Source organism: Anopheles gambiae, chromosome 2 (assembly GCF_943734735.2).
Source record: "Anopheles gambiae chromosome 2, idAnoGambNW_F1_1, whole genome shotgun sequence".
In the NCBI taxonomy this organism is placed as follows: domain Eukaryota; kingdom Metazoa; phylum Arthropoda; class Insecta; order Diptera; family Culicidae; genus Anopheles; species Anopheles gambiae.
This window is the reverse complement of record NC_064601.1, coordinates 18,840,729-18,854,360: the sequence shown is the minus strand read 5'-3', so window position 1 is coordinate 18,854,360 and position 13,632 is coordinate 18,840,729. Positions and strand designations below refer to the sequence as shown.

The 13,632-nt window shown below is 50.0% G+C and overlaps 2 protein-coding genes across 2 annotated transcripts in view; one reads left to right on the top strand and one right to left on the bottom strand.

Moving 5' to 3' along the window:
• The window catches only part of LOC3290597 (WD repeat-containing protein on Y chromosome), a 94,639-nt gene that overhangs the window by 34,404 nt on the left and 46,603 nt on the right, over nt 1-13,632 (bottom strand). The gene's annotated exons all lie outside the window — the stretch shown is intronic.
• The window catches only part of LOC1273658 (cadherin-99C), a 149,284-nt gene that overhangs the window by 104,168 nt on the left and 31,484 nt on the right, over nt 1-13,632 (top strand). The window contains exons 6-7 of the mRNA XM_061648032.1: nt 3,859-4,044; nt 6,578-6,643. Coding sequence (XP_061504016.1) covers nt 3,859-4,044; nt 6,578-6,643 — 252 coding nt within the window. The remainder of the gene's footprint in view (nt 1-3,858; nt 4,045-6,577; nt 6,644-13,632) is intronic.

Here is a 13,632-nt window from a genome sequence, read left to right as displayed (position 1 = left end):
AAAACAGGACACAGGTTTCGGCCGGGGTTTCGCTTCTAACCGCTGGCGGCAGAGATACACCTTGCATTCTACTACTACTACTTTCCCCCTCTCGCATGATCATACCATTGTTGTTGTTGATGTTCATGGTTGCTTCCCTTACAACGAACCCCGTTTTGTGACCGTGTGCCCGAGAAAGAAAGAAAAAAAAGCAGCCACGATCAGAGCGTGCAGTCCTGATGAGGGAGCCACTCCTTTACCGCGGCCCTACGGATTGCGGATTGCTTCCAGCGTTCGCTTCGCCCGCTCATCGACACCAAAGCTGCTGCCCCGGCAGGACTGGCAGGTGACTTATGGAAAACTCGACTCCCGGCTGACTGGATCGGCGAGAGGGGGAGATCGTGTAAAACACCGAACAAGAACGACGTTGTCGTCGTCGTCGTCGCAGCCGGGAAGATAAATCTTCCACCACTCGTCGATGAAAAAAGGGGTTCGTCGCCACCCAGCCGCCGTTGCTTTAATCGTGCTTTCTAATGGCTGCAAGGTGTCCCTCCTTGTTTTTTTGTTTTGCAAAGTGCATGCCGGCACAAAGCCGATCGGTTCCGCTTGAAGCCGTATTCGTGTCGCATTCTGTCGGTCGGGTGAGTGAAGCAACCGCAGCAAAACGAGTCACAGACGCTCCAATGCGATCCCCTCTCCTGGTGTCTTGTGTCTTTTAGGCAAATGCCCCGTCCGGGTAACAAGTGAACTTACCGCGCTCAGGAAGTGCCTTCCTGAGCCATGCAAACGTTCCTTCAAGCCGGCTACGCTTTCATTAGGAAGGCTTGCTAATCGACTTTGGTCCGGAATCCGAAGTTTAATGTGATTCCGTTCATCACCCAAGCGGCTCGTCCATCCCCTCCTCCGTTTGGTGCGCATTAATAAAGCAATAAAACCGTATTATCCCTAGTTATTCACGTTCCCCCAGAATTGCGGTTCTTCCTACCACTTCCCGGTTCCGGAAAGGTGACGACAGGCGAAGAATGCCGACGGCAATACAAGATAGAACAGCGCATTCGCCCCTTCGTTGCAAGCAAATAAAAGCAAGAATAAACATCGCCTGAGGTGGCGGCTCCGTGGCCGGGGTGGCGGACAGACACACTCGCCGAGCGATAGTGCTAATTTCCAGCTTATTTATTGCCCGCACTTAAGCTGCCACAGCTGAGCGAGAGGAGCGCGCGCGATCTCCGATGTGTTTGCGTGCCGGTCGGTCCAACATGTGCGTGGTGCATGCGTGTGCCCGCTGCCGTCACTCCAGTATCGAAACATACCGGGCCGAGATAAATGGGGGACCCTTTGCTTCACCTCCGTGTCCCGTACAGTGTGTGTGTGTGTGTGTGTGTGCACTTTAGCACTTTGCCGGAACGCAAACAACCGCCAACAGTTTTTGGATCAACACGGTCCGCGGTACGCGCGAGCCTTTCGTACCAACATAATGTATCGCACACACGCTGTACGCTGACGTTGTAACAATCCAGCACCGATGCAGCAGAATGCAATGTTTACCGCATGTGTGTCTGTGTGTATCGATACAAATGATCGAGAATTACACGTCGGTAAAATGCGATTTTTCAATTATCACGCCGGTGGGGGGAGGAGGAAGGTGGTGTACTGCGACGGAAACCGCTCACCATGACCTGACCTTTTGGCCTGCCAGAGGGGGGAACCATGAGCATAAATTACATTAACACACACAACGGCCACGACGTATCCTGTCACGCGCGCAGAAAGGCGGCTCAAGAAAAAGGAGCTGGCCCGTCGTATCCCCTTTTTTGGGAGAGGAAGCTGAGGGAGAACGTACAAGCTTTCTCAACCTCACGTTAAGTGCAGCATAAAGCCGGTGCCGTTATGCAAGAGAAAGTAACGCCTATCACCGACCGCATCGATCGCATCGGTAATCGAAGGCGGCGCGCTTATCAATTTCGCCTCTTTTTTATGTTGTTGCCCATTTAATCCCATTTATGACGATTTACGGTAATGGGGATGGTTCAGAGCATACGGTTAGCGGCGGCAGGAAAGGATTTTCCAGATTTTATACTCGAAAGAGATGCTCAAGCCAACCGTGATATACATGAACCATCGAGACGACGGTCGCAAAACATTGTGAGGTTTGGCATTGCCCGGGGCTTAAAAGCATCCACCTTTTGATGCTTCTCTAATTTGCGATAAGCGTGTTCGCGACCGCAAAACACTCTGTTGGTGGTCGCGTCCCCCCCAAACGCCTTTGACTCCAGCTCCTTTGCCTGCAGCAACATCCACCAAACGGTAGGTGCACGCTCCTCCCTGCCATTCCAAGAGTGTCAACCGTACGAAGGAGCGCAAAAACACTTTCGACAGCAATTAACCTACCCTAGCCGGTGGATTTAGTTTCCTTCGGGCCTCGTACGAGCAAACGAGCAACACACCTCACACACCACAAGGCATCACACACATTAATCTTCGTCGCAGTTGTGCCCCGGTTGGCCCGGTGGTTTTCACTGTTCACATCCGTTGTTCTAAGCGTTCGTGACGTGGCCGGGCAGGCACGAATCTGGCCGTAGTGCGGAATCTCCCTATGGGGCGCGCATTTATGACACGGCCGTGTAAGAACGAGCGTCAGCCAAGTGTCAGCTTTCCATTCCCACGGGCGCAACCGAGCGTGTCTACTATCCGGTTACTTCCCTTTTCGCGTGTCACGATGATTCTAGAGCGATGTGGATGCACTAGAGTTGGAGTCAACCGTACCATCATCACGCTCTTCCTTTGCTGCCACACGCAATCAAACGAGTCTGGTTGGGGTGGAATTTGCATCCCCTGTTGCTTGTTTCGTTGATGTCTGATTCTGACATTTCGGCGAGGGATCTGCTCTTACCACTCTAGGAAGCGTTACTTCCAGTACTCTCGATAGCCCAGTAATGCAGTCGATGCAAACAGCGATAGGTTCATCCAGGGGGTCGTCACGTCGTCCTTTCTAACTTGCAGTCGGCTGACATACGCCCCAATCGGGCCGGGACGCGTAACGTTTAGAGCCGCCGGTAGAAATAGCCTTTATCGCAATCGCCATGTACGATTCAGGCAAACGTATGTCTTCCTGCGCTCGTTACACGATCACGCGTTTGTTCCGTTCCATTGCCGTGCCAGACCATCGGGGCCATCGATCCCCCACCCCGTATGATTGATCGTTTTGCCGGTTTGCCACAATCGATCGTCACCGGACGACACCGTGGAGCCTAGAGGGAACCGATCCAGAACATTGCGCGGCAGCTCATACGGGAAGAAATTCGCTTCCCCAACCTGAACAAAACGGATCATTCAAGTATGTGCATGTGTTTGTGTGTGAGGGTGTGTGTGTGTGTGTGTGTGTGGGAGGCAAATTGTTTGCATAATTCGACCCCGCCCCCCCCCCCTCTCTTTCAAGGAGAAATTGCAGTACATGATTAATTGAACGTGCGCAGGTCGTTCATCGCGCCGGCTGCATGATCGTGCTGGGACATCATACTTCGCTGGCCGTGCGCCACGAACGCTCCACAGGCAGGAAAGAAGATGATGAGTAGCAACAGTGCTCCTGCTGCCATCACCATCACAAAACATGCGCACGAACTGTTCGGCACTCGTGGCCCCGGTGACATGCAATTTATTTCTGCCACCTTTCAACCTCGTCACACCGGGGCACAACCGTGCTACGGCACTCGATTCTAGATCCCGCAAATCTTCCCCCCCCCCCCCCCCCAACGGGTGCACTAGCTCGTGTGCTGCAGTCTGCTCTTGTGTGTTTGCAATTTTACAACCATTAGCCGAACCAAATGCCGTATGATTTATAATGTTGATTTTAATTCTACTCTCTCTCTCTCTCTTTCACAGTCGACACCGGTCGGGACGACGATCTTCCGCAGCATCCAGGCGACGGACAAGGATGCCGGTGTCAACGGGCTGGTCGAGTACTTCATCGTCGAGGGTTCGCAAAACATTTCGGACATCTCGCCGAACACGCTGACGGCGGCGGACGGTTTTGGGGTGTTTGCCATCGCCTACCCTCACCAAGGCCAGGTAAGCGTTGTTTTCGGGATGCATTAACGAACATTCCAGTCAGGGGGGCGAGGAGGCAATAAGACCAAAACCACCCAAAGCAGCAATAACTTGAAGGAAATGTGAATTGAAGCGAACAAAAAAAGGGACACAAGTCAACTGTCACTCGATCAAGCCAGTCAGTATGTCTTGATCATATTCCGACCCGGTAAACGTCCGTTGACAATGCCGAATGCAGTGGTGCGGTGTGTGCTTTGGGTTTACGATATGCGCGCTGCACCGTGCTGCTCCATCACTCCATCAGGCAAAAGGGGTAATCTGACAGGGCGGCCGCACTGGGGTCAAAAAAAACAGAGAGCCATTGCAAAATGGCAATGGCCACACACAACAATCACATTCATTTTCTTCATATTTCGTTTTTAATGGCAGGCTTTAAATAAAATCTCACTTCTCACCCCATCTCTCTTTCGATGGGGAGAGAGAGAGGGGAGCTGAAACCTTGCAGTGTTTTGCACTGGCGAAGGTGTTAAAATATACTTCCAAAAGCGACGGTTCGTCGGTTCCCGTGCAGGAGGGAACTGCAGCCTGCAGAGCCGTGGAATGCGAGCTGAGCGAATGCAACTGAAAATGACGAAAAATATCGAAAAGCTGCCTCCCGCACTCTCTCTCTCTTTCTTCCCTGTGCTGAAACGTGAGAATGCCGCGGGTTGGCGAACAAAATGCTGCGCGGCACTCATGCGCAGTTGCTCGTTTACCGGGGTGTCACGATGGGATGTGAGCATTTACTGCCAGCCAGGAATGTCGTTGCACAACAGCATGATCACCACCACCACCCGCCAGCCAGCAAGGTGTGTATGGTGCACACAAAAATTTATTGGGTGCTAGGGCCAACCAAGGGTACCACCAGCACCACCTACCCCCACTACCCAGAGGCATCTGAGATGGCCCGTTAAAGAGGAAAAACAAACCGGGTCAACGGGTGGGGGGTGGAGAACGAACCACACGAACCAAATAGCGACAGGTGAGCGCGTTCGGGCATTCACATTGTGGTGGAAGAAAGGAGGAACTAATCTCGTTTTGGAATAGAGCCTCCCTCCTCGTAAAGAAACTTCCCCGTTCCTTTCCACTGTGTGTAGGAGTACAGCAACTAGATCGCGCTGTTTGTGTGTGTGTGTGTTTTGGTTCCTGCGATCGTTCCGTACACACGACTACACACTCTCCGGGCAAGTGCGAGTCGCAGTCTGTGGGCCAAATTCTGCCACCACAATCTAACGAAGGAACGACGGCGACGGCGACTGTTTACATAATAATAACAACAAAAAGGGAACCCCCCCCCCCCCCCCTTTTTAAACCCTCCTTCCACATTAGCCGATCTGCGTGTCCGCTGCGTGATCGTCCCGAACTGCACCAGACATGCACTCGCGATCGCTGGTCTCCATTACGATGCCATATTTTATCGCTAATTTCCATCCAGAAAACGGAGGGGAGGATGGGGGGGAAACTGGAGCTGAGGCAAAGATTAAGATAAACTTTTGCCTGCCCTCGCATCAGTTGCACGGCTCTCTTTCTCGAGAAGCAGCAAGAAAGGCAAAGGAAGGAAAGGAAACAGTGTTTGCGCACAAAAATGCGGAAGGAGTTTCAACTTCTTCTAGCGCTAGATTGCAAAAGGGGAAAAAGGGCAAAGATCACGTCGATCGGGGTTCAGCGTGGAGTGATTTGGACCGCAAACTGCCTGTGCAAAGCAACTGACATGGAAACTTTGTAAAAACCGATTAATTATTGTTATAACATGTAAACAGTAACAAGCGAGAATCAGGTTCTGAACTAAATGCAAAAATGATCACCATTTTGCTATTAAACATGATATGAATTGACCAGCTCTTCCTGAATTCTAAGGATCTAACTGCAACTCGAGTGACGATTTTCCAGCTCTCTCGTGTAACGTGAGGTCAATTTCTTTCGCGCTACAAACGATCCTTTCGTACCTGCGCGCGTCCCAACCGTTAGAAGCAATCAGCTTCAACAACACTACACGCGGGACGGGGGCGTTTTTTCCATTCCAGGGCAACCATTTATCACACTAAACACGTTGCACAAGAGGCACGGGACATCAATCACAACCGCGGGACCGTTGCGCGTGCGTTTATTTGTTTACTTTTTAAAAAGAGGGGGCCTGTTACCAACACCCACCATGCTGGCCCGAGATGCACAATCTTGCTAGCTGCACCTCATCGCGATCGGCAGAATAAAAACAACAGCACACGCGGCTGGAATCTAGGACACCTCGCCCAGCCTTAATCACCATTTCGCGAAAGAGGATTATTTTCACCCGCTACAAACTGTGTACAAAAACGCTGGCTCTTAGGGTGTGTATGCCCTTGTGTAATATAACTTTCTGAAGCACTTCTTTGCCGCTCCCCACAAGCAGACACGATCGAAGGGCGATCCTATCTCGTGCACTTTGTTTCGCGCCATTTTCCCAACCGATCCTTGTACCCTTGTGTTCTTACCGTTTTCATCTTATTCTCTTCTCCCTCCGTTTTCGCTCATTTAGGTCACCGTGGTCAAGACGCTGGATTACGAGCGGACGCAGCGCTACTACCTGACCATCGTTGCATCGGTAAGTACGAAATTTATGCGCTTAATCTTGCATCACCGTGCCAAAGCAGCCCCAGCCCGGCGTACAGGCACGACGGGCCGCTCACGGGAACTGTCGGTTCCCATTTTTCACGCCTCCGATGGCGCAGGATCAGCTGTAGAACCGTACGGTACACATGGAGAACAGCATCAACAAAAACAACCGGAACAGTGCAGGCTGTGTGAGAACAAACTCGCTCACACGGCAAACGGTTGAACGCAGGAGAGTACTGCACGGAAATATGGGAGCTAAATTACATAAATGTTGATATTTCTGCAAGCACCGTGGCGCGATGTGTGATGGGGGACGAATTGTGCGCCACAGGCCATCACAGCCGTGCAGCATTGTGATGAAGGCTTTTATTGCAGCATCAACCTTTACGATGAGCCACAGCATCATCACACCGTGTGGGGTTTTTTTTCGGGAGTCTTAATTTGACCTGTATTTGAAGGTTGTTTTTTCCACTCATCTCGCTTAATCGTGGCAAAATGTACCCCTATTGGTGCGGTTTGCAATTTTAGCATTTAATTTAGTGAACACTTTTTGCTTGAAGCCATTAGATAGTTCACCCATGTGACTTTTGCACTTCATTTGCATCTCGTTTGATTTTGGTAATAACATGCTATAACAAGACCATTGCAGTACTCCTGCGTAACGCGCGCATCGTTCAACAACCTTTGCCCAGTACAGCACCATCTCGCGCACGGTCAAATATTGTTTTTTTTTCTGAAAGACGGATTTACTTGAATGCTTTCGCTTTCTTCGTTCACGCCGCCCACTCATCATTATTTTTAGCTTTATGCCATACCTATTTTCCGGCTGCTCATCTTTTTATCGCCATTTACCGCATTCGTTGGTGCGCTGTGATTGCCATTTCTCACAACCGGCTTAGAGCTCCACCGCCCGATCAAACCGACACGGCTCTTAGGTGTAGGAATTAGGGAGGGTGTTTGTGTGAGCATTTTTTTTCTCCTTCCCCACACGTTATGTTTTGATAAGTTTTCTTTCCCGCGAGATGATTGTGTGCAATTTTTATGCCTCTCCTTTTTTTTTGTTGGTACATCCGTTTTTCGACGGTTTCGTTTTCATCGTTTCGCGCCGAAACGCTACCGACAAAAAATTCAATTTATTGCTTTCGCCTCACTTCCACGGTTAGTTCGGTGCATGAAAATCGTTTTTTCTTTTCTTTGATTTGTATTTTTTAAAACGCGTTGGGTGCGTTTCAAGTATCACAAAAACGCTAGTTCCGGTTGTGAATCGAATCTGCGGTGTGCAAATTGGCGTAAACTACCGATCTATTGCTTTTGCGTTATGGTTCGTTTTTCTTTTTTACAACAACACAACTACATACACGCTATAAATGGATAAAAATTACACCAGTTTTGCGCATTATTTAAAGCATATTATAAAACACTTTTACCATTCCATAAACTGAAACCCGTCGGTCCGACCGGCTTGTTCTTCGCTCGCACAGATCGATTCGCACAAGCTATTTGCAAAATGTCGGCGCACGTAGCGCTCCTTAATAAATCATAAATGTTCCACACCGAATGCTTCCAGTTTGCCAGGCCCGCAATCGAGTTTAGAAGGGGAGGGGGGTGCAAGAATGCCTAGGTTCTCTGCCCGTGGTAGCCCATTCGAGTGGCCTTTTAGGGAGTACAACTCTCCCATACATGCCACCGCGTAGAGTCGTAGAGTGAAGGGATTTTTGGACACCCAACGAACGAAACGAGTTTAATGGCGGGTGGTTGGCTTTGGCGAGTGTTAACCGATCCGGATTGAAGCATCAACGTCCCCGTCGAATGTCGTGTTCTGTGGTAAGGCCTTCTATATAGCCTTAAACCTAATGAAGATTCTGTACGCTACCCAGGAAATATCATAAACATCCAACACGTGCGCCTGCTTATCGATTATTTGCACACGCTATCGCGCTTTCCGGAGCTATGCCAAGCGCTTCTCTGGCCGGTGATTGAGCGTGTAAAAGAATTGGTACTTCCAATAGCATCTATCCTTAAACACGTAAGAACGCTCATTCCGTGTTGAGGACGCCCGTTTTGTTTTTGTTCTCTTCTCCGTGCCGGCGTTCTTATTCTTTTCGTTATCTGTCCGAGAAGACTTTGATTTATTAATGGAACCTACATGCTCTACGCCAATACTGCTCTGGCCTAGTCCTTGTTTCCTTTTTTTGCCTGCACTCCGAAGACCTTCCCCTCCCGCCGTAATGCTGTTGTTTGCATACTTCCACCCTACCTTCGGTTCGTCTTGATGCTGACGAAAAGATATTCCGGCCTGTGCGCACGGCACGCGGCAGCATGCTCGGCTGCTCCCGAGCCCGAGAATGTGTGCTCCATCTCGTTGACATTTAACCCCGTACCGCGGTGCAGGAATGTTTCTGCCCTTATCGAGCCTGCCCCTTTCCCCCGCTGCAAAGACACCTCCCACCCTTCAGTTTTTGCTAACGAGTCGCTCGCGCTGTCTATCTTGCGCTGGCGGTGTGGTTAGAAACATTCCCGCATACCGCAAAACCAAAAAGAAAAAAAAAAGAAAAAGAAAAGAACACCAGCAACAGCAAGAAGCAACGAAAACGGCCCCCGACATTGCGCTCCAAGCCCCAAAGACAAACGACATTCACTCCCCGGGTAGTCCCGTAAAGGGTGGCCGGGGCTGAAAATTGGCATGAAATTTGTTCGGCACAATTATTTATGGCGTCCCGAAAAAGGGGTAGCCAAAGCAGAGCGGCGAAAAATGCTATGCTGTTCAGACACACACACACACACACATCTAGGAGATTCAAGAACTGGAGCAGAGAAGAAATGGTTCAAATTGCCTAGTTCCCGCGACCTCAAGAGACGATCAGGCCGGAGTTAGTTAGAAAACAAAAACTCCAGAAAGGGAGGCGTTAGAAACACACCCCCAAAAGGGGGGGGGGGGGGGGGAGAGGATCGAAAACGCGCTGCAAAACCCGCAGAACCAATCACCCCGTGTCTTTTTCTCTCTTTCGGACACGTTTTTTTTTTATTTCGACCGTGGCGATGGCGGTGGTGGCGTCGGTGGCAGCGCTAGGAGAAAATTAATGGTGTTGTTTACGCTAAATGGTAGCAATAAATTAATGCACAGATTTCCACCACGTATCGTCTCGCGCCTCTGTACGTATCGATCGTGTACACTTGTCGAGGAGCGCACAAAAACACACACACACACGGACAAACTCACGTCTAGTTTGAACGGAATTAGTTCCTTGATTAATAAATTGTATTCGGCATGCTGCATGAGCAGCAGCCGCACCAGATAAACGACTTGGGCGAACTTTTTTTTTGTCGCTAGAGCTTTGCAACCGTCGTTTGGTTGGGGTATTTTTTAACTTTTATATGACATTCTCTTCCACCGAGCGATTGAGTGAGAAACTGCAGTACCGAACGAGTTTGATGCCAATTAAAATGGGCTCTCGGTACAATTTTGCACACCTTAAACTAATCGCAACCCCAATTGAACGGACCCTTAGTTCAAACGATGCTTGCACTTTGCAGACATAATGTTAATGTATAACATACGACAATATATATATACACACACACGCACATAAAACAGTGGGCGATTGCTTGATCTGTATCAGTATCACGGCACAACTTTACCGAAATGTGATCGTCGCCATTAATTTACCTTTCAAGAACGAGCACGAAACGACGCATTTTTAACACCCTGTGAAGATAACTCACTTACAACTTCGACATCCTGGAGGCGAGGATGTATTGCCCCCCCGGGGGAAACATTCCCAGGTTTAAGGTTGCAATGGGAAATTTTATTTGCCAAACTGCAGTTTCATCGTAACAAAGAGTTCACCAGTCCCGGAACGATACAATGGCCAGAAGAGAAGTGCAGGAAGAAAAGGGACGAAAGAATAAGGAAACCTTCCTTCCGTACACCGTAAATCCTTCCAAAGTTCGGTGACTTTCGGGTTCCCACCTGACAGCGGATCCCTCTGATACCAACGGAGGGGCCCATTTTGTGCTGGGAGATGAACGATCGGGGGGTTTTTTCCCTCCCCACCATTCGAAATCGGTTCTTTTCTCCCATGCCGAGAAATCCGACCAAATTGATGACCGATTAAAAATTATTAATTGATACCGGATCGAAATAATTCTGCACCGAAAATCTTCAACCATTAAAATGCGCATTAAGCGCGCACCGATCAGTTTTTATGTATTCGCCTCATCCCAACTCCGTTCCGTTGCGGAGCAGTGGCTTCACTGCCCTCTCCCAGCTCGTTACGGAGCGGGAACGGTTCACAGGAGAGAGAAAAAACCCATCCAGCATCCCTGAGCACCGCAGGAATGAGGAGCAGGCCGGAATATAAGCAAAAGACAGGAAACGTGCCAAGTCCTACGGTGCCGGATTTATTGCAACCAAATCGAAACGGGCTGCCCAGTTTCCGACAAACGAAACGGCAAAAAAAGAGAAAGGAATACGAACGGAAAATGCCAAACCCCGTCGAACACTGCAAGCTGAACACCAGTTTCGGGATGGTGCGCACCAGGCTTTTCGAAATTAAAGCAAACATGCTCGTCCGTGTTGGCAAGTGAAGTGCCGCGCACACACACACACACAGGTTTGGCACGGCATGAGCCGCCAGCGCCAGCGTATCGGTATCGATCGCCGCAGGAGGGCTCGCGCTTAGCTGCAGCTTTTTGCAAGCAAAACACCAACCTGCGACCTGCTGCTAAGCAACCAGTGCAACCGCGAGAGCGTGACACCGGAACATACGGGGGAAGCGCTGGTTCCAAAAATGGTGTGCCACAGTTTGCAACTACATTGCAGCGCGATCGCGCGACGCGTGGGCGGTTCGTTTGACGTCCCTGGCGCAGCGTGTTGCTGTTGACACGATCTGCTAATCGATCGGTGGAGGTGGTGGTCCGGCTGGCTGGCTGGCTGGCCGGCAGGGTCAACGCAATTTGGTGACTTACAGAGAACCAAACAGGATGTGAGGGGGGAAGGAGGTGCCTCACTCATATGCATACGCAGACAGATGAATCATTCGAATCTGTGTTTGTCCTTTGACTTTGTGCTGCGAATATTGCTCGAATTACGCTCCCGACCGGTAGGTTCGTCGCTTATTTACCCGTGCTGAAAGTCTTTTGTCTTCTCGAGACAATAAAATCACATTTGCATAACGCATTCGCGGTGCAGACATGCGTGATGTGACTTCCAACCCAAAATCATCCCCCGTTGCATTTTTGTTTTGTTTTTCGTTAAACACAAGATCCTCTAACGATCCGCTGGCATCAGCGACGACGGAAGCCCGCCCGAATGTGGCGGTGATTAATTACAGCAGTGCATCATGAATGCCGCACGCTGATTAGCCGCGCAAAACCCGCCTGAATAATGCATTAGCTGCAGCGTAATAGCGCTGAAGCTCCTCCAATTTAGCCATCGCTTAATATCAATCGCCGAAATTGATCGCCATTCGAAAGGACATTATTCATTCCCTTATCGGGGGATCGGGGCCGGGCCAAAATGCGGGACGGCAGGTTTTCAAAAACTCCGCCATTAGTCGTCCCGGAGTGCAGCTTTGTTGGTTGGTTGGTTGGTTGCTTTCCGGATCATTTACGAATTAGTCAGCGTGAATGGGCACCATTGTTTTTAAAAACTTCATCAACGACTGCTAACGCCCGGATTTGTTCCTCCATTTTGGGGCCGCAAATGAGATATTAATTAGCATTTTATTTTCCTTTCGACACGCCATTTCTATCGCCATCGATCGAATGTCCCGCAGCCCGTCTTGCCGAAGCCTAGAAGATGTGTTCGACGGTTCGACGGTGGAGCCAATGTGGCGCTGCTGTTTTTATGTTATCACGAAACAAACGGCTTGTTGAAAGCTGAACGGTAGTAGCGGGCTGGCTGTGTGTCTGTGTCGTTGTAGATAGTATAAAAATCTCACCCTCGACCCCCAACCACCACCATGTTGTCCTACAACCGCAATCAGTCTGTAAGCGAAACTATAAATCAGTGACGAATTTATAGCGCGTTCAGATGTCGTCGTTATGGTCGCATGATTAGCATATTTTACTCATCGCACGACCGACTTCTTCCGACCGGCTTGGCGAAGCGAGAGCGAGAGTGTGATGGGATAAATGGTACGGGAGGGGCGGTCCCGTGTCAGACACAGAATGTCGGTCGGCGCAAAATTTTGTTATCATGTTTCGGAATATGTATGAGCCTGTTAACACCACCGCTTAGCTTGCCGAAAAGCACGTGCAAAGAGGCAGCAGCGGACGTGCCAGTAGCGTGTGGAAGAAGAAAGTTTGTAGGTCAAATTCGACCCCTATTCCCCTTCCCATGCGACAGCCTTACTCGGGTGTCACGGAAGTACAAGTTAATTATGCAAGAAACAGCTAGAAACAACCCCGGCAAAGCTAAAGCACGAATAATGCCAAATCCCTGTGTTTGCTGGTACTCTAGCCGCTTGTAGGTTACCCACGGTGCACGAAGCTGTATGTTGCGGTAGCGATTAAAATTTTCTCACCCAACCCACCCACTACAATGTGCGATAAAACTGTGTGTCCGTGTCTGTGCGCTTGTGGCTTGAACATGCGCACTGGCGCCTCGGTGCACGCCTGATGCTTACTAAAAGTGGTGAATGCATTTAGCATGGAAGCGGGCGACACTCGTACACCGCCACCATCTTTCCACACCTAACAAGCACACACACACACACACACACAATGCGTACCAGGCCGGAAAAAGGTATTCATACTCCCACAAGACGCAAGGCGGCATTTTCCAGCAGGTTTCCAGCGCAGCACTGTGAGAAAACGGGGCGATAATCAAAGCACCGGCGACCATCGCTCGACCCCTTCCCGCCATGGAAACCATCATGGAGTAGAGGAGTTTGTGCGATACAGTCCGCTCAGGGAAGGATGCTGCAGCCCAATGTGCCAATGCAAGAAACAAACGGGCCAACTGTTGCAATACGA